The sequence below is a fragment of the Carica papaya genome, chromosome 2 (genome assembly GCF_054855325.1).
Source record: "Carica papaya isolate Zhongbai chromosome 2, ASM5485532v1, whole genome shotgun sequence".
Taxonomy (NCBI): Eukaryota; Viridiplantae; Streptophyta; class Magnoliopsida; order Brassicales; family Caricaceae; genus Carica; species Carica papaya.
In genome coordinates, this window is record NC_142310.1 from 14,504,924 (window position 1) to 14,525,291 (window position 20,368).

General features: G+C 38.2%; 1 protein-coding gene across 5 annotated transcripts in view; it reads right to left on the reverse strand.

Annotated features, from left to right (window-relative positions):
* The window catches only part of NHX6 (Na+/H+ antiporter 6), a 49,067-nt gene that overhangs the window by 19,259 nt on the left and 9,440 nt on the right, over positions 1–20,368 (reverse strand). For all 5 annotated transcript variants that reach the window (XR_015817027.1, XR_015817026.1, XM_088213385.1 and 2 more), the window contains exons 10-18: positions 15,497–15,525; positions 15,372–15,403; positions 15,239–15,286; positions 15,071–15,131; positions 14,896–14,993; positions 14,732–14,807; positions 14,581–14,600; positions 14,298–14,395; positions 14,107–14,216 (exon numbers count right to left, since the gene is read on the reverse strand). Coding sequence is in view for 3 of the 5 variants with exons in the window: in XM_088213385.1 (XP_088069511.1) it covers positions 14,107–14,216; positions 14,298–14,395; positions 14,581–14,600; positions 14,732–14,807; positions 14,896–14,993; positions 15,071–15,131; positions 15,239–15,286; positions 15,372–15,403; positions 15,497–15,525 (572 nt within the window). In the remaining 2 variants the exon portion in view is untranslated. The remainder of the gene's footprint in view (positions 1–14,106; positions 14,217–14,297; positions 14,396–14,580; positions 14,601–14,731; positions 14,808–14,895; positions 14,994–15,070; positions 15,132–15,238; positions 15,287–15,371; positions 15,404–15,496; positions 15,526–20,368) is intronic.

The following is a 20,368-nucleotide window of genomic DNA, read 5'->3' on the forward strand; positions in this document are numbered from 1 at the left end:
CCTTCTCCTAATCTTGCCACCTCTTTTCCTAAAAGTATCTAAGATTTTTTAGGCCTTTAATCTCGAATTCCTTAGCCAGAGTTTTCTTCAAATTAATCAGTTCTTCTGTGAGATCACCAATGATCATTAGATCGTTAACATACCTAGAAGTATCTAACAACGTATCATTGACTCCATGTTATTGTACTACTCTTGTAAATCTTCGAACCAAGCTCTTGGGAATTGCTTAAGACCATACAATGATCTTTTAACTTGCAAACCTGAGGTCTACCATATGGAGTTTCAAATCCAAGAGGAATGTCCACATATGCTTCAACAACTAGGTCTCCTTTCAAAAATGCATTATTCACATCTAGATAGAATAGAGGTCAATCTAAACTTGCAACTAATGTGAAAATAGTGTTTAACTTAGTCACCGGTGCAAATGTCTCTCGGTAGTCGATGCAATAAGAATGGATCAATCCTCTTGTGGCAAGTCATGCTTTATACTGGTCGATGCTTCCATTATCCTTTTCTATCTTACTGTAAGAGCCCCTTGCAACCTATAAGGTTTTTTCCTAGGGACAGTTTTGTGATTTCCCATGTTTGATTCTTTTTTAGGGTTCGAATCTCATCAAAGACAGCAACCTTCCAAGAAGGATTTTGAGTGCCTTTTAAACATTGGTAGAGACCTGCATTGCATCTAGACTTGTAATAAAAGCTCGAAGCTCAAGTGTCCTTAAATAAGAGATATAATTGAGGAAAAGAATGTTGAGTACAGGATCTTATTCCGTTATGTACAACAATGGGCTGGCTCAAATCATTTCTAGAATTGTCAATAATTGCATTAGCTTCATTTATGAATCTAGATCTATAGGGGGCACGCACTCTCCTCTAATAGAGATGAAGTTGATTGTGCATATTGTTTGTTCTTAACTCCAAATGGAGAATTAGGCTCGAGAGATGCTGACTCAATATTATAATCGGCACTTTGAGGTATGGGTCCAATGAGATATAGAAAACTTAGGATCGACTCCAATAATGAGTTCTCAGCATCCTAATGTTCAAATTCCTCATTATTTTTTTTTCTCTATGTGAATGGCAGTGTTAGAATAAAATTGTTGATTCTTAAAAAACAAGACATTTAAAGAATGATAATGTCACCTTTTGGTCAGAGAATAACATTTTGATCCTTTTTGATTTGGTGAGTATCCCAAAAAAATATATTTTAGTCTTTCACGATTATAAGGATGGATATGGACAAAAGTAGAACATCCAAAAACTTCTAATGTCAATTGTTGACACAAGGCAGAAAAAAGGATCATGTGTACAAAGAACCTAAAACAGGATCTGGAAGTTGAGAACACGAGATGGTATCTGATTTACGAGGTAGGCTGCAGTCAGAATGGCATCCCCATAAAAATGTTCTGGGGCATTGGATGCAGTTCTCAAAGAACGGGCTACTTCAAGGAGGTCTCCATTTTTTCTCTTTGCAATCTCACTTTGTTGTGAGATATTTACACGAACTTTTATGGATGATTTCATAATCCAACAAATAATCTCCTAAAACATTATTGAAAAATTCTTTGGCATTATCTATTTTGGGAATTTTGATTTTTTTTTTGGAATTGATTTTTTTTTTTTTTTTTTGAAATATCAAGTGTATAGTATGATATTAACAATAGCACCAAGAGGGTGCCAAACCCATGTACAAGAAATTTACATTTTGACCAAAGTATCAATAAGGTCTCATAATTCTGCCATCAAATAAGAAGAATTACTCATTAATAAAAGACAGTTTGAGACCATTTATTCTTAAGCACGTCAAAAATCATCTACCCCTTTGAAAACCCTCCTATTACTCTTCTTTCACAAAACCCACAAAATATTAAAAGGAATTACATCCAAACACTTCTTGTTACCCCTCACACCCGTCCATGCCCAAATTTCAGCATGCAATGATCCTGCTATCACCCAACTAATTCTGAAGGGCCCATAAGGCTCCAAAGAAGACATGATTGCAAGTCTCCTTCGTCTTACACAAAAAACAAGCATTAACCATGCTTTTACCATTCTTCCTCAAATTATCAATAGTCAAAATGCAACCCCTGCTAGCCTCCCAAGCAAAAAAACATATACAAGTGGTAGCTTAGCCTTCCAAATATTTTGAATTGGGAATCTGATGTCATTATCTTCATATTTGAACAGATGTTTGTAGAAAAATTTGACTGTGAAGGACCCATTCTTCGAAGGCACCAGTGGGGAGTATCATTGCTTCCATTCAAACTCACATTGGAAAGGGTATTCAATAGTCTCTCATATTCTCCAATCTCCCAATCATTCAAGTTTCTCAATACAAACACTTGTTAAACTCTCTCTCCTTCCACATTCACAAATTAGATCTTAACGTCTTTTTTCTGGGCTAGAGCATGGATCTAAGAGTACTAGTCCTTGAGATTACCACCCTCCAACCACTAATCCTCCCATAGTCTTAGTCTATCACCCTTTCCTACCTTCCATCTCATACACTCTTGAAAACCATCTCGGCTTTCGCAAATTTTTTTCCACACTCTTCCCATGAGGTCTTGTTATCCCTTGGTGAACCGCCTCTCTCATATAAGCCAAACTTAGCTTCTAGTACACTCCTCCACAACTCACCATCCTCATTCATAAACCTCCATACACATGGCCTTCTTCATTTCTACCAAAGATCTCAAGCCCAATCCACCATTGAGAAGTGGCTTCTTAGTCTCCTTCCAAGCCACCAAATGATATCTTATTCTGCCTTCTTCATCTCCCTAAAGGAATCTACACTGAATCGCTTCTAGTTTCTTGGCCAACTTCGCTGAAATATTCAAAAGAAACAGATAATAGATGGATAAATTCATAATAGTGTTTTTAATGAGTGTGAGTTTCCCTCCTTTATTATAAAGGAAGGCTCGCTTCCAACTAGCAAGTCTCTGTTCAAATCTATCCACCACTGGATCTCATGTCCTCATATTTGAAATCAGTGACTAAAGGCAAACTCAATAATCTGATCGGTAAGTTGACAAGTTTACAACCCAAAGCACTCGCCAAGTCTTCTGATTGCCTATCTGTGCCCCATCTGACCATCTCCAACTTAAAAAGGTTGATACTCAGCCCATAAATAACCTGGAATCCCATCAAAAGAAATTGAAGGTTAAGCATCTTGTCTTGCTCATAGAAAAGCGTAGCATCATTTGCAAAAAATAAATGTGTAACCTCTTCAACCCAATCTATCTTTCTCACCTTTGGACCTCTGAATAAATTACATTCCTTTTCCTTTATGAATATTTTGTTCAAAGGCTCTATAACCACAATGAACAACAAAGAAGATAAATGATCCCCCCACCTTAACCCTATGGAAGCCCGAAAAGAAGATGATGGTCCTCTATTTACAACAACCGCAAAGGATGTAGTTGTGATGCATGCCCTTACCTAGCTCCTCCACTTCTCTCCAAAACCCAACCTCTCAAGCATATAGTCCATAAAGTTCCAACTCAAGGAATCATAAGCCTTATTCTCCATATCAAACTTACAAATCATCTTGTCCCTCTTTTTGTATAGTACAATGTCCACCAAGTCATTACCAATCAGAGCTGCGTCAAGGATCCGTCTTCCTCCCATAAAGGCAAGTTGACATTCTCAATCACCTTAACCATAACTGTACCCATTCTTCTTCCAAACACCTTAGCAATTAGCTCGTAAATATATCCAACTAAACTTATGAGTTTGAAGTCTTTAATGTTATGTGCCCTCCCAAACTTTGCAATGAGGACCAAAAATGAAGAATTGGTGGATTTTACAAAGGACCCATTTTGGTACATCTCTTGAAAAAGCTCTATAATATCCTTCATCATTATGCTCCAGAACTCCTACAAAAAACCCATGTTAAAGTCATCTGGTCTGGGTGCCTTTTTTTTTGCACGACTTGAGACTTTGACAAATCTCCTTCTCTAAAAAGCTTTCTCCAACTCAAGTCTACTAGTTTCATCTATGGCCGTGAGAGAGAGCATCAAATTTAGGTCTCCATAAATACTCTTTCTTATAAATCTTACAGAAAAATTATATGGCTTCTCTTCTTAACTGCTCATTACTATTCACCACTCTATTACCAAATTCCATGACTCCACATAATTATTCCTTTAATGATGGCTAGCCAAACAATGAAAAAACTTCGTATTACAATCTGCTCCTTCAACAACCCACTAGGCTCTAGCTTCTTGTCTCCAAGAAGTTTCTTCTATCCGAATTTTGTTGCCCACTTCAAATTTCAAAGATTCCCTCTGTGCTATGTCCCCAAATGTTGAAGCTCCATTCCCTTCTCTTCTATCAATCTCCTCTATCTCAGCCAATAAGGTCTTGGTCTCCTCTTCATATCTGATCCCCTTCTCTTTACATCATTTTTTTTTTTTCCAGCTTGATGTGCTTAAGCCTCTGAATAATCCTAAAGCTTGCGTTACTAGTAGGGTATGTGGCTTCCCACCAATCCATGACCTTGTCACGGAATTCATCTAATCTCAACCATTTCTCATCAAACATGAATGGACATGGTCTACACATAATCCCTTCTGTCATTAAGCATATGGGAAAATGATCGGAAATGACTCTCTGCATATGTCTTTGACACAAACTCCCCATCCGTAACTAATATGATATTGAGAACAGGAACCTATTTAAGTCTAGAACAAGCCAAATTAATTCTCTTATTACACTATGTCCACTTTCCTCCCATCAGCAGTAGATCTATCAAGTCAAGCCTATCCATGATGTCCTTAAACACATCAGCACATTTTGTGGAGAGGTGCTCCCCTAATCTCTCACTTTTGTGTAAATATCATGTTGTATCAGCTCCAACCACCCAAGGCCCACCCCCACCTACTTTTGCATGCCTCCAATTCATAACATCCTTCTCTTCCTTCCTTCTCCTTTATTATAAACCCCTATAAAAACCCATCTAAAATCAGTTCTATAGTCTCTAAAAAGGCATGAGATATTGACTCACCCACTAAAGTATCCTTACAATCTAACCATCCTTCCTTCCATAAAACAATGGTGCCTCCTATAGTACCACACGCTGGAATTTCTCTCCAGCCCACTCCCTTGATCTTCTATAGACTTCTAAGGACCCCATTAGCTATGCTCTCCACCTTAGTTTCCTGCAAGCAAATCACATTAGCATTTCATCTACTCAAACATCCTCTCATAACCATCACCTTCTTGTGGTCATTGATGCCCCACACATTCCATGAGATAATCCGACTAATCATCCCTCAGTGTTTATGTCAGCTCCCCTCACCCTCCTATCCGCCTTCCTTGGGACATCGTAATGAACAATGGATTTTAATCTTTTTAACACCCTCGACCTCTCAACCAATTGTCTCTCTTTCTCCCTTGTCTTCAGTCTCTCCTCTTTCTCTTTCTCTTTCTCCTGTCTTTTTTTTCAATTTCTCTAAATAGTTCCACAACTCTATCTTCTAAACCACCAAAAGATACCCCCACCAACCCGCCCAATCTTTGCACATTCTCAATTACCCATCGAGAATATTCTTCCTCCAACAACTCTCTCACCCACTCACCACTCTCTTTTATCCTGGAAACATCACAAACATGAAATGTTATTCTCATGTCACTGCTAACATTAACATCTTCCTCCTCCACTCACAGGGATAAGCTCCAGATTGATGCCCACTCCCTCCAAAAACTTCTTATTTTCCACCTTGATTTTGGATCACTTAGTAAAAATTTTGGAAAACTTGCCTACTTCTAACTTTTTTTCAGAAGAAAAACTCATGTCAAATAAGTATGATAATCAATAAAGGGCATAGACTAATAAAACCTAACAACATGTTTAACATAGTCAGTCCCCATACATCACTATGAAACATTGTGAATGGATGAGATGGTTTATATCAATTGCTTGGAAACGAATTCTGAATATGTTTTAAAAATTGGCACACTTCACATTGAAATAATTTTGGACTTCTATTTCAGAATTAATGATGAAAACAACTTTAGTTGGAATAACTTAATCGAAAATGTCATAACATGATGTCATTGTTGAAAGCATTACGTGATGAGTTATGAAGAACTAGACTATCAACATGCAGAGCACTTGGAGAAACATTGCCATTGAAGAGGTAAATCACAAATATTCTTTAGCATTGTCAATCGTTCTCCACTATCCATATCCTAAAATTTCATGAGTTTTTAGAAAAATTTAGCGACACAATTATGACTTTGAATCAATTTGCTGATAGATACCAAGTAATATCCAATTTTATAACAAATTACATAAAGTGAAGTATTACGTCTTTTGTTAACTCCATTGTTCCAATTCCAGTGACTTGTTATTATATTTCATCAGCAATCTACATATACTACTTTTCTTTACATGGATCAAGGTTAGCAGATAACTGTGGATCTCCAGTCATATGATCAGAAGCACCTGAATCAACAATCTAGACAATAGATTTTTCTCTTTCAACATTTTAGGCACGTATAATGTTACCTTTGTGAGCCACAGATCACGAGGTTACAGAAGTAGAAAGTGGATTGTTTTGCTGCACAAACAATTTTTGGAGCAATTCTAGTTGTTCTTTGCTAAAGATAGATATTCCAATACTTTCAAGCTTCTCTTCGAAGGTGGCTGAATTACTTCTACTTTGCCTCTTGATAATAAGTTTTGCATCTTTTGGTTAGCGGTGCAAATCCCAATATTTATCCTCAAGTTTGTGAGAATGATCACATTTTGGCCTTTCCCTCTATTGTTTCATGGACTTTTTTGCGGCTTTCTTCACACCTAACCTCAACAAAGTTCATGGAGGCTAGGCATTGGTTGTTCAGAAAGGATTCTTCCATGCACATTATCCAAGTTTTAACTCAGCCCCTTAAGAACTTGTGTAATCTCTTTTGTTCCACAAGTTTCTTGTGATACAAAGCATCATATAGACATTTCCATTTGTGCTCTTCAAACACATCATGTTGCTGCCAATGACAGTTGACTACACTGAAATATTGAGTAACAACAAATTATCCTTGTCGGTTTTTGGGTGATGTGGAAGAAAAGAAACAATAAAGTGATTAATGGGTGTGTTGAGGATATGAACAGAATTAGAGCTACCTAGTTTAATATTTTTGGGTCTCTAATCCTAGGACATAACCTTAATGGGTGAGAATGATTTTGGGAAGATCATCGATGTTCTAACTGAAATGTAAATATTTTGTACATGGGTGCCCCCCCCTTGGTGTTGTATACTTAATACACTATTCTTTTTTATCTCAAAAAAAAAAAATTATCATTGTTGTTGATTATGAAGAAGGCATTTACTGTCGAAGAGTTCAAATGTTTCTCCAGGTAGTATGCCTCTTTTGCTGGTTCCGAATTTCTGCTATAATTCCTAAGAAGGGAAAATTTTTCCCTATTTCATTCGTCATGGAATTAAGAAGCCATGACATTACTCGGTTATTTCATATTTTCCATGCTCGATTTGTTGTGTCTTCATTCTTAGGTTGGACAACGTCACTGGTAAGTTATTCATCTTTTCCTTTCTCAAATATGAAGATGAGAACCGATGCAAGTAATTATGGCCATTTAATTTGTGACCGATGATGGCGAAGGGCTAACCATCAAAAGCACCCGGCCAGCTGATAGGACTCGAGATGACATCCATCAAGGGGGCTCCTTTCTTAACGGGTCATGGATTTTTTCCTTTTAGCAATGTTGGTTGTCGGAGTTTGAATTGCTCTGGTATATCATGTAGAAAGGGAGAAATTTTTCACTATTTCAAAAGGCTGAAGACAGCCCAACTTACTTCATAGTTAACTACATTCATTTTAGAAGAAGATTTGACAATTAATTTCCAGTAATTTAGGAATCCGAAATAAAATCTAATAATGTCAAATTTAACTATTAATAACAAAATGAAGAACGAATAATAACTGGATTGTTCACTAAATCAATAATTAAAAGCTGAGAATATTTTCATAATAATAAATTAAAATGCTAAGAATATTTCAACATTAATGCTGGAATGTTCCCAAGTTAACACTGAAAACATTTTCACATTAATGTTAAGAATATCTTCACATTAATGCTGAGAATATTTCTACAATTTTACTCATTCCAAATTTTTGTATTTATAATATAACTGTTGACAGTAGTTACTAAGTAGTTAAATTTTTAATATTAAATCAGTCATGTTTTTGCAATGTAAATTTAAAATTTGGATAACACAAGTTATGTTTTTACATAATCCTAAATGCGACAATTGGCAAGTTAGCATAAACTTGGTAATGATTTTACAATTTGTCTTTTTAAATTCTTTTATCCAGGTATATTAGCATATACACATATTTAAAAACATAGCATCTAGCATATACACATTCACAAACATTGCATCTGCACAAGCGCATAGAAATGCATGTTCACACACAAATTCACAAACACAAGGACATTTATACACTCATATATGGACAGATATAAGATGCATACTTCAAACACGTATTTAGAAAAACATCAATTTACCAACACAGACACCTCTCATTCACCCATAGGCAGATGCTTAAAGTCACCTAGCATGTTGTGCAATCTCGCTGACTTTCAATAACACAAAGCACTTCACTAATTGCTAAGCATAAGAAACTTTATTAAGAGAGAGAGAGAGAGAGAGAGAATTGGTAATGGTCATAATTTCTCCTTCTCTTCCTAGTGCTTTCGTTTTGAATAGTCTCACTAGGTAGGTCGTCTTGGTACGACAGACCCATGGCTGACCATGGCAGTGGGCCAACATAAATTTCTTGTTATCGAACACAAATCTTTTGATGTGGCGGAGGAGGGATGAGGGATCCGTGTTTTCGAAAATAGAAGGGGATATTGAAAATCGATCTTCTACCAGACGGAACATGTGTCCTGGCTCCTTAAATGTTTCAGGGAGTTTCGATGGGAGAAATCTGAAGGGGGGTGGAGCCTTTATCGGAGTAGTAGTTGGAGGTCGTTACAGATGGCGCTGAATGATAATCATCGGGGAAAATTCCTGATTCCCTCGGAAGATAAAGATGGATCAAGTGGAAAAGCCAATAGATTGTTCATTACGGAAAGGGAAAAAGCGGGGGGTTGGTGGCAGTTTATGGAAGCTATGCATGAGGTTGCAGACGTGACGTTAGTCCTACCAGAATGGTTGAATGGAAAAAGTCGGCTGTTGGGGAATGAACATACGGTAGTGCCGATCCAAATAGCCAATTTGTTCAAGTGCCCTAGTTGTTGTGTCGAGTGGGAGCTGCATAAGAGAATGTAGAGCAAATCGTTTGCGGAAATGGTGAGAAGCCATGAGGTGGTCTCGAGTCAGGTAGGGCAAATGATTCGTCTGGACCAGAGAGTTTTGGGTAAGGGTTTTTCAAATTTCAAAAGTGGGAAGAGTACATGTCACATGCGAGGTGGGAAGCGAGAAGGTAAAAATGTTGGTGCTCACGTTGGGCCAACTGAGACTTCAAGAAAGAGATTCTCGTGGGTTGAGAAGGGAAAATGGGTTGACATCCTTGGGCCTAGCAAGAGAACAGGTAAGAGAAGAGTGAAGAAAATCTGGCAGCCTAAAAAATTTAAACCTGGTTCGGCTAAGGGTATTTTGGGTAGCAGGGAGGCGGAAAAATCTCTTCCCAGATGCCCGACAAATGTGAGGGGAAGGAAGAGGAGAAAAAGCACAATGTATTCAAAGGATTGGTGATGGACCGGGAATCAGAAGAGAGGAAGAAGAGGTAAAAGCTGGCGGGCGCGAGGCTGAGGATCTCAGTTTGTTTTCTCTGGGGACCGAAGGGGCTAGAGGTGTTGGTGAGGGAGGGGGGGTCGATGGTTTTGAGACTTTGACGGGTGCAAATGAGGTGAGTAGCGAACTGGTGTTAATGGAGGTTGGGTCTGTTGCGAGGGAGGATGAGGAGGCCTTGGTGGTGACTCCCATTCGGACTGTCAACCAGAATAGGGTCTGTTAGTAAGGGGTGATGAAGACTTGGCTGCTCACTACTCGGATTGGGTTCGAAGGAATTTTGTCAAAGTGAGTAAGTTGTTTGGGATGGGATTTGAGGGTAAGGAACAGAGGGTGTTGAGTTTACTTACTGAACTTGAAAGCAGATTTGTGTAAGCTGAATTGGGAAAGAAAAAAGGTAAGAGTAGTACAAAAAAGGAGGGGGGCAACAGAGAATTGAAGAGGTTAGAATGGTCGTTGAATTATGAAAGCGAAAAAAGCAAGAAGAGAGGGGAAGGGGAGTGTTATGTTATATTAAATCAAGGATGACTGGCAAAACCATTTCATAAAATGTGAGGGGGATAAATGAGGATAAAAAGAGAGGGGTTATTAAAGGGTGTTTGAAGAGGTGGAAACCGGATGTCGTTTGTCTTCAAGAAACCAAAATGGAGGAGATTAATAAGAAGGTGATTTACTCTTTGTGGAGAGATAAAAGCATGGAATGGGAGTATGTACCAGCAAAGGGAACGGCTGGTGAGATTCTGGTTATGTAGGATAGTGGGAAATTTGTGTGCAGGGGCGTGGAGAGAGGTAAGGTGTCACTGTCTTGTATGCTGGAAAAAAGAAAAGAGGGTGAGAGCTGGGTTTTTTCGGGTGTTTGTTGTTGAGGAGATAAAGAGGAGAGGGAGTGTCTTTGGGAGGAGTTGACGTGTTGTAAATTAAAGTGGAGTGGGAGATGGGTGATTGGGGGAGACTTTAATATGGTGTTACATGTGAGGTAAAGGTCGGATAAGGGCACAAATTTAGGGGAGAATGAGGAGTTTAGGGAGGTAGTGCATAGATTGGAGGTTGTGGATCTTCCACTTGAGGGGGTTCGATGGACTTGGTCAAATAGGAGGGAGAACCCGTCTTGATTAAGAATTGACCGTTTTTTAATCTCTAACGGTTTATTATTGCAGCTTGCAGATCTAAGTAAGAAATTATTGAGTTGGCCAATTTTTGATCACTTCCTGATTTGCCTTGTCCCTGATGGCATTATCTGGGGGCCTACTCCTTTCAGACTAGATAACAAATGATTGAGAGCTGAGAATTTTAGGGAGAGAGTGAAAAAATGTTGGTTGGAAACGGTGGTGGTGGGCACGAGTAGTTATGTGTCTACTTCTAAATTGAAGTCCCTGAAAAATGAAATTAAGAGATGGGCGAGGGTGGAGGAGGGTGGTAGGCTGGATAGGATCTTGAAAAATAACCTTGTTGCCTTAGGGGAGTGTGATAGAAGGGAGATAAAGGGTTTGTTGGGGGAGAGTGGGAAGATGAGAAGGGAGTAGTTGAGGAAGGAAATAGCTGAGGTTATGCATTTGGAGGCGAAATCTTAGAGACAAAAGGCTAGGGAGAAATAGTTGAAAGACAGGAATAGAAACACCAGGTATTTTCATTGCATGGCAAATTCTCATAGAAATAATAATTATGTGGAAGAATTATGGTGTAACGGTGAGGTGGTTAGTGGCAATGATAATATGAGAAGAATGGCAAGCTTGTTTTTTCAACAACTTTACAAGGAAGAGGAGCAGAGGCGTCCTAATCTAGATAATCTACAGTTTAAGATATTGTGTGATGAAAGTAGGGATAGATTAGAGTGTCATTCACTGAAGAGGAAATCAAAGGGTGTCTTGATGAGTGTAATAGGGATAAGGCGCCAGGCCCGGACTGTTTTAATGTGAAATTCTACAAGTATTTTGGGATATAATAAAAAATTATGTGATTGATGTGTTCAATGAGTTTCATAGTGCTGGATCCTTTGTGAACCCCATCAACTCTACTTTCTTGGTTCTTATCCTTAAGGTAGCGGGTGCGAAAGATATAAAAGATTTTAAACTAATTATCTTGGTGGGGAGCATATTCAAATTGATTTCTAAAGTTCTTGCAAGGAGACTCTCTAAGGTGCTTGGTGAGATTATTGGGGAAAATCAAAATGCGTTTGTGGAAGGTAGACAAATTCTTGATGCTGTTATGATTGCTAGCGAATTGGTAGATGAATTGGTTGGGCAGAAAAAAGAGGGTGTTGTGTGCAAGATCGATAGGGAAAAGGCGTATGATCATGTTTGTTGGGATTTTGTGGACTACATGCTTAGAAGAATGGGTTTAGGGTGCAAATAGTGGACTTGGATCATGAAATGTATTTCTACTACTTCCTTTGCTGTCTTGGATAATGGGGGCCCCTCAAAGTTCTTTAAAGCTTCTAGAGGTCTCCGCCAGAGTGATCCATTATCGCCATTACTTTTCCTCACTGTTATGGAGGCTTTTAATAGACTTATGGAGAAGGCAGGGGAGTTAAAGCTATTAAATGGGGTGGCTATTGGAAAGGAGGTGGATAGAATCATGATTTCACATCTTTTTTACGCGGATGATGCCCTTATTTTTTGTGAACCATCTATCAATGCTATACTTCACTTGAGATACATACTTCTTTTTTTTCAAATGGTGTTTGGTCTCAAAATTAATATGAGAAAAACGGAGTTGGTTAGAATCGGTGATAGGAGGGATGAGGAGAGATTGGCGTTGGTCTTGGGTTGTAAGACTACGACTTTTCCTATTAAATATCTTGGTTTGCCTTTTGGGGCAAAATTTAAAGATAGAAAAACTTGGGAGCCTATTTTGGAGTGTTTTTAAAAAAAACTTGCGGGATGGAAGAGAAATTTTCTTTCAAATGGGGGAAGACTCATTTTGATTAAAAGTACATTGGCTAATGTTCCGATATGTTACCTCTCCATTTTAACTATCCTGGCTAGCATAGCAAAGAAGCTTGAAAACATCCAATGCAGATTTCTTTGAGGTGATGTGGAGAGAAATAGAAAATATCATCTATTAAGGTGGGAGGAGGTAAAGAAACCTTTGTGGGAGGAAGGGCTTTGTTTAAAGTCCGTTAGAGTACTCAATAGAGCTCTTCACGGAAAATGGTTATGGAGATACCTTATGGAGGAAGGGAGATTGTGGAGGAGGATTGTGCATGCAAGGTGGGGTGATTGGGAGAAGAAGAGGGGGAAGAAGGGGTAGATTCAAACCGTTTGGGAGGAGTGTTTAGAAGAAAATCAGGGACGACAGCAATGATTTCTTGGGCTGTGTGGGGTGGCAGCTTGGAAATGGTAAGGATATCAGTTTTTGGGAGGATGAATGGATGGGTAGTTTTAAACTTAAAGATCGGTACAAAAGAATTTTTGAGATTGCTAGTGATGAGGAGGCAAGGGTGAGGGACATGTACGAAAATATGGGGGATGGAAAGACTTTGATTGTGAAAGTTACGGAGAACCTGAAGGATTGGGAAATTAATGATTACTGCAACTTGCTGCTGGCTTTGGACAGTATGAAGGTGAAAGATGCTAGGGATAGGAGAGTTTGGAAGCCGGATGAGAAAAATGGTTTTTCGGTGAGATCAATGTACACTCTTCTTGACACATGCTGGAAATTCTATCAAATCAGCTCCCTTCAGATCTAGAAATGTGGGATTCCTCCTAGGATGGCTTTTTTTACATGGGAAGCCGCTAATGAATGCATTCTGACCATTGATATGCTGAAAAGAAGAGGTAACTTCATGGTTAATAGATGCTATATATGCAAATCCGATGAGGAGACCTGCAACCATCTACTTCTGTGATGCCCGAAGACCTACAGCATTTGGTACACTGTTTTGGGGATGCTGGGTTGAAGTTGGGTTATAGCTGGAAGTGTGAGTAGGGAGTTGTGGGCATGGACTGGGTATTGCAAGAAGAAAAAATATTTATTCCTTATTCCACTAACTATTTTTTGAGTTGTGTGGAAGGAAAGAAACGCAAGAACTTTTGAGAGCATAGAGACTAATATTACAAAAATTAAATATAAGTGGATTTAGACTTTTGATTCTATTTTATTAGGTCATGACATCAAAGATTGAGATGATTTTGGGTGAGTCATGGACCACTTAATAGAATTGTAATTTATACTTTGCACATGGGACAGTACCCCCTTGATACCTTTGTGAATAACATTTATCGTCTAATATTTAAAAAAAAAAAAAGAAATTCCAAATTTGAAGTATAAAAGAAAAGAGAAAATAAGAAGTGTCGTTCCGTTTTTAATCAAATTTGTTTAATTGAAAAACAAAAATCATATTGCCTACCGTCAAAACAACTATTGCTGTTGTTGCAGTGAATATGGTCTGCCCATGCCCTTCTGGGAGGTCATGTACTGATTGCAGAGCAAGAGCAAAAGCCATAGCTCCTCGAAGTCCTAGTCAAGTCCATTGTTCATTAACATTTAATAATATTAGAAAGACAAAAGCCAAATAAATTGCAATATCAACTCTCTTACCACTATACCAAAGTGCTTTTTGATGGTTTAAAGGTATTTTACGATGCACTGGTCGAACTAAATTCACCAAATATCCACACCCAAAGACATTCGCTGCCCTGAACAAATATCGCACAATAATGCAATAATAAATAAAATATCATGAACAATAATACAATATACCAAAACAATTATGCCATAATAAATAAAGAAGCTATTCTCAAGTGTATGATAAGCTGTAGTGACCAGAAAAATGTGCAATGATGCAAAAATCTACATTTCATGGTCCATGCAGCATTTATACCTTGCAACTCCAATAAACAGCTGAGATTAATCAGACATGTTAAGGAATTATGATAATAAAAACTTGCAGTCTTTCACTAAAATAGATAATATCCCTGGAGTCAGAATGAAACGTAATCGAGTTCTCTTTAAAAGAAATTACACAAGGATACAATTGAGAAAAATATAAAGCCAACATGGGACCAGCTATGCTGCTCCATGGCAATATCAAAGCCCATGTAAATGAACCTGCAAAAGTAACAAAGTTAGAAAACTATAGATTGCAGAAAAGATCAATAACCAGACATCATAATAATGATAATGGACGCTCTTGTACGTGAATGTCTCAGCAAGAGATGATATCAGATGAAAAAATGCAGATACAAATCGCTGGGAATTTTCTGACAAGTTCGAGTACGTATAATGCTTCATAACCTAGAAAGAACAACACTTCCATTAGACAACTTCAATATATAACTTATTATATGTTGAACTTCATATACAACCCTTACAATGCCAGTAAACAATATAGATACAATTCCAGAAAGGCCAAGGCCTTCTGCAAGCATGTACCTGAGGAAAAGGAAGACAGTTTATAGAAAGCATATAAGTAAAAAAAAAGAGGGCAAAGACAAAGAAAAGTAAGAAACTATCATCACTTGAAGTTTGAGATTGCTTACGAGAAATATGGGAAGAGCACAAAAAGACAGCACTCCAAGTTTTGGAGACTGAAAAGTGGGTTAGATAAAAAGTATTAATCAACAATTTTCATATGAATTTGAATTATATAGACGGAGGAAAAAAGTTACTTACTTGTCAATATCCAGACCTGCATACTTAAAAAGGTTCTTGGAATCAAGGTTTCACAGTACCTTCCGATAGATAAAAACGATTGTAGCTAACTATTTTACGAAAAAAGAAAAGGCTAAAAAGGATATTAGGGCAGAAATAAATCCAACTCCAACACCTGCAAGTCAAAATGTGATGTGTTCGTTAGCATTCAAAGGGGTCAAATTTTCTTTTACTTATATTTGTAAGAAAATTCATGCTTGCGGATTATTTCTGTCAAAACAATAACAATTCTAAGAAAAAGGCCCTGTTAAGAATCATAAAAGGACTTAAGAGTAAAAAGTACAACTCAACATAAGATTAAAGAGAATACCCATCTCCAAAAGCTACTCACAACACTGGCAAACATATACATATGTATTTCACAATCAAAATAGTCAGATTATGGTCTGAGAACGAAACACCATTCTCCCCTCTCTCTTCTTTCTTCCTTCATCCTTCATCTCACAACTGGTCACCTATGGATACCCAAGTTGTTTGCAATGCACGAAATTCTAGGCTTCATGAATCAACATAGCAGGAAATCCTGAGACCACATCTAGCCCCAGCAGATTCCAGCCACTCAGCATTCTCAGTACTAATGGATGCTCATCCGACCCCTTGAGGAATAGCCTGTGAGCCACCTACTCTATGTCCAGCTTTCTGAAAAGTTGGGTAATCTCTCTGCCCATGACCTCTCTCCTATTTACTACCCATTCTCTAGCTGCAATTCTTTGGTCACACTCCTTTTCCCATGACCACTGACCACAATATGGAATAGTAGTGTATTGGCATCCCCCTCCTTTACCCATTTAATCTTTGCCTTTTGTCTCCAACTTCTCTCTCCCTTCAAAAGTACTTCTTCTAGCTCACTTTTCAGGCCTATATGGCGTTCTGTTTAACTCTCTAAAATTGTGTCTACACTGTTAATCTATCAAGCTCCTTCAACTGTTTGGAAATTTCTACTTTTCTGAGGCGTACACTCTCCAATACCTCCTTATTCCATATTTTCAATTTCTCCTTCAAGAATTTCGACTTCCTCATACACTTATGGCCCTCCAATCCTCCTACATCTCCTTCCTGCCACCACTCTCTTACCATTTTTTTTAAATAAAAAGTATAAACAATATTATTAACCACCACTTTCTTACCTTATCTCAAACTCTAAACGTTGGAGCCACATGTCCTCGTATCGGAAGGGGTAGGACCCCATGCTATGCGCTGAGATTCTAGCAAAGATAGGGAAGTGATTCGCTACGAGGTCATGGGAGGATTTCCTGTACCAGATCCTCAAAGCTATCCTCCCAGCATGTAGATAGGAGAAAGTGATCTGAGCATGAGAAACTAACTCTCTATCTAGCAACTGACCAAGTACACTGGCCATTAGCTAGCAGGAGATCACTTAACGCATAATCATCTATGAATCCATTAAACCTCTACATAGATCTGATCATTGATTCCCCGCCTGGTATCTCATAAGGAAATCTGTCAGGCATTGAAGTCTGCCCCTAGATACGAAAATGAACTATAGGTACAACAGCTTCCAAAGTAAGGCTCTACGTTTATATGTAGTTGGCTTGTACAGACTAATGATACATTAATAACACTCACAATGACAATTTTTTTTTTAAATAAAAAGTGTAACCTATGTATTAATAAGATACCAAAACAGTGGCACCGCCCATGTGCAAGGATTTACAATAGTGTTAGTGTATCAATAACATTCTCAAAATTCACATCACAAATCATGTCATACCCTAATAAAATACACTCAAAATAATACATCTACCTGTCTTTAATCTTATTAATACCACTTACCTCGCTATCAAACACTCTACTATTCCTTTCTTTCCAAATGACCCAAAAAACTGTCAAAGGAATCACATTAGCTAGCTTATTTTTTACATTTAAACCATCCCAAGCCCAAATCTCACCCTCCACCGAATCCACAATGATCCAATCAATACCCAAAAGATCATACACATAAGTCCACAAGCCGTAAGCAGTAGGACACCACAGTAATAGATGATTACATGTTTCTTCCGCCTTCAAACAGCAATAGCAACCATTCACCAAGATGCATCTCTTATTTTTCAACTTATCAATAGTTAAAATCTTCTCTCAGCAAGCCTGCCAAGCAAAAAAGCAATACGGGGAGGAACCTTTGTATTCCAAATTTGTTTTGCCGGGAAATTACTCCTACCTCCTTCACTCCTCGTACACAGAAATTGATAATAAGAAGAAACAAAAAAAATAACCACTTTTCTCCAGTTTCCACAAAAGCTGATCGTCGCCGCTAGAAATATTCTGTTCTTCAAGTAACTGCAACAAATCTCCATACTCCCCCAACTCCCAATCATTCAAACTCCTATTGACATTAATGAACCAGACCACTTCCCATTCAAAACCTGGTATGACTCCTCTACAGCCAAATACTTATTTTGAGTGATGCTGAATATGTTAGGAAATCTTCCCTTAAGGCTGCCATCACCCACCCAATGGACTTCCTAAAAATTAATCTTACTCCCTCTACCGAGCTTCCACTTAGTGCACTGCAGAAAACAAGACCTGTGCATAAGGATTTTCCTCCATAACCCTCTCCCAAGGGGAATAGAGATGCGACAACTCCCACTAAAATTCATACACTTCCCCCACCGAGAATCAACAACCCTTTGCCATAAACTATTTTCCTCCCTCAAATACCTCCATAACTATTTGTCATGAAGCGCCTCATTCATTTTTACCAAGGATCTAACGCCAAGCCCCCCAAAGGTGATTGGTTCTTTTAAAGCATCCCAATTTACAAGGTGGAATTTTCGATTATCTTCAACATCTCCACATAAAAATCTGCACTGGATTGCTTCCAATTTTTTAGACACCTTCACCGGAATAATTAAGGTTGAAAGGTAATATACTGGAAGGTTTGCAAGAGTGTTTTTAATTAAGGTATATCTTCCCCCTTTAAACTGAAAATTTCTCTTTCACTCCACTAATCTTTTCTCAAAAAAGATCAATAATCGATTCCCATGTAACATAATCCTTGTATTTTGCCCCCAACAATATCCCAAGATATTTGAATGGGAATGTGACCTCCTTACAACCCAAAATCGAGGCACATGTCAGCTTCACCGCTGCCACCAATTAGTGCCAATTCTAATTTGTTAAGATTTATTTTAAGCCCTGACACAGCTTGGAACCAATAAAGAACACATCTCAAATGCAATAAGTTTCTTAAATTTGGTTGGCAAAAATTGAGCGGGACACCCCCCTTGTATTATCTCTAGTCCCCACCTTAACTCCCCTTAATAGATTCAAGTCTTTTGCTTTGCCAAGCAGCCCGTTGAGGCCTTCCATGATCATAATAAACAATAGAGGGGATAAGGGATCTCCTTGCCTTAGACCTCTTGAGGTATTAAAAAATTTAGGGGGGACCACCATTGACCAAAATAGTGAAAGAAGTGGTAGTGATGCAAGTTTTCACCCAAATCCTCCATTTCAGCCCAAAACTCATCCTAAACAGCATATAATCAACAAACTTCGAATTATTATTATCATAGTTTTCTCCATATCAAGTTTACACACTAAACCATCCCGATTTGAAGTCATAAAATCATCAACCATCTCACTAGCAATCATCACAGCATCAAGGATTTGCCTTCCACCCACAAAAGCATGTTGACAATCCCCTATAACCTCCACCACTTTTGCAATTAATTTGTACATACAACCCACCAAATTAATAGGCTTGAAATCTTTAAACTTGTTAGCACCGCTTCTTTTAGGAATAAAGGAGATAAAGGTGGAGTCAAAGACTTAACAAATTTCCCGAAATAATGCATCTCACTAAAAATTTCCATAATATCCTCTTTCAACAACCATCAGAGCCCGTAGCTTTGTTACCATTACAAGATTTTAAACACTCAAACACCTCTTCCTCGGTAAATTTAGCCTCCAGCAACTGCCTACATTCCCCAGAAATACAACTAAAACTGCAACGCATCCAAATCAAGTCTTGAAACACAAACTTCCTCAAAAAGCTTAATGAAATGCTCCCTGGCAGCCTCCCTCAGTTCAGTGTTACCAGAAATTTTCTTATTATCAACCTAAATTTCTTTCAATGTAATTGCATATAAGCCTGTGAGTAGCTAAAGCATGAAAATATTTAGTGATCCGGTCCCCCTCTGTCAGCCATTTCTCCCTGGATTTTTGCCTCCACATCAATTCCTCTTCCTGCAGATATGAAGTCAATTGGAGCTTCGAAGTCCCTCTCCTACTAATTTACTCAACATTCAAACCTACAGCTTCCTCTTTAGAGTCCAGATCACTGATTTGAGCCAGAACAAAATCAAAAATTGCTTTATTATTCTCCCTCTCCTCCTTCGCCCAAATTTTAACAGCATTCTTCAGAATCTAAACAAATCTGTAACTAGCACAACCCTGAATGACGTTATTTTTCCAAGTGTTTTCCAATTGACCAAAGTTCTCCTTCAACCACTTATTATCTAACCGAAAAGGTATCGGACCCCACTGAATTCCGTCTGCCTCAATACAAATGGGATAATGATCTGATGTTGGCTGGGGCAGTGTTTTTTGGCTAACACTCATCAGATCTAACAGAAAGCAAAAAGAGAAAAAATCTGTCTATTCTGGAGTTACTCTTTTGATTAGACCACATCTATTGCCCCTTACTTAATGGTAAATCAGCCATCCCTAACCTCTCCATCGCCTCTTTAAATTCATTTGCTTCCGCGACCAAGAAATTGTTGCCGCTTCTCTTTTCCTTCCTCAATGTCATATTAAAATCACCACCAATAACCCATTTCTCATCCCAACTAATTCTGCATTCCTTAAAATCATTCCACAGCAAAGTTCTTTTCTCCCTATTGCCTCTACAGTAAAACCCGGTAAACATTCACTCAGTCCCCCCTTACTGTTTTTAAATATGCACGACAAGGAGCACTCCCCTTTGATAACCTTTACAC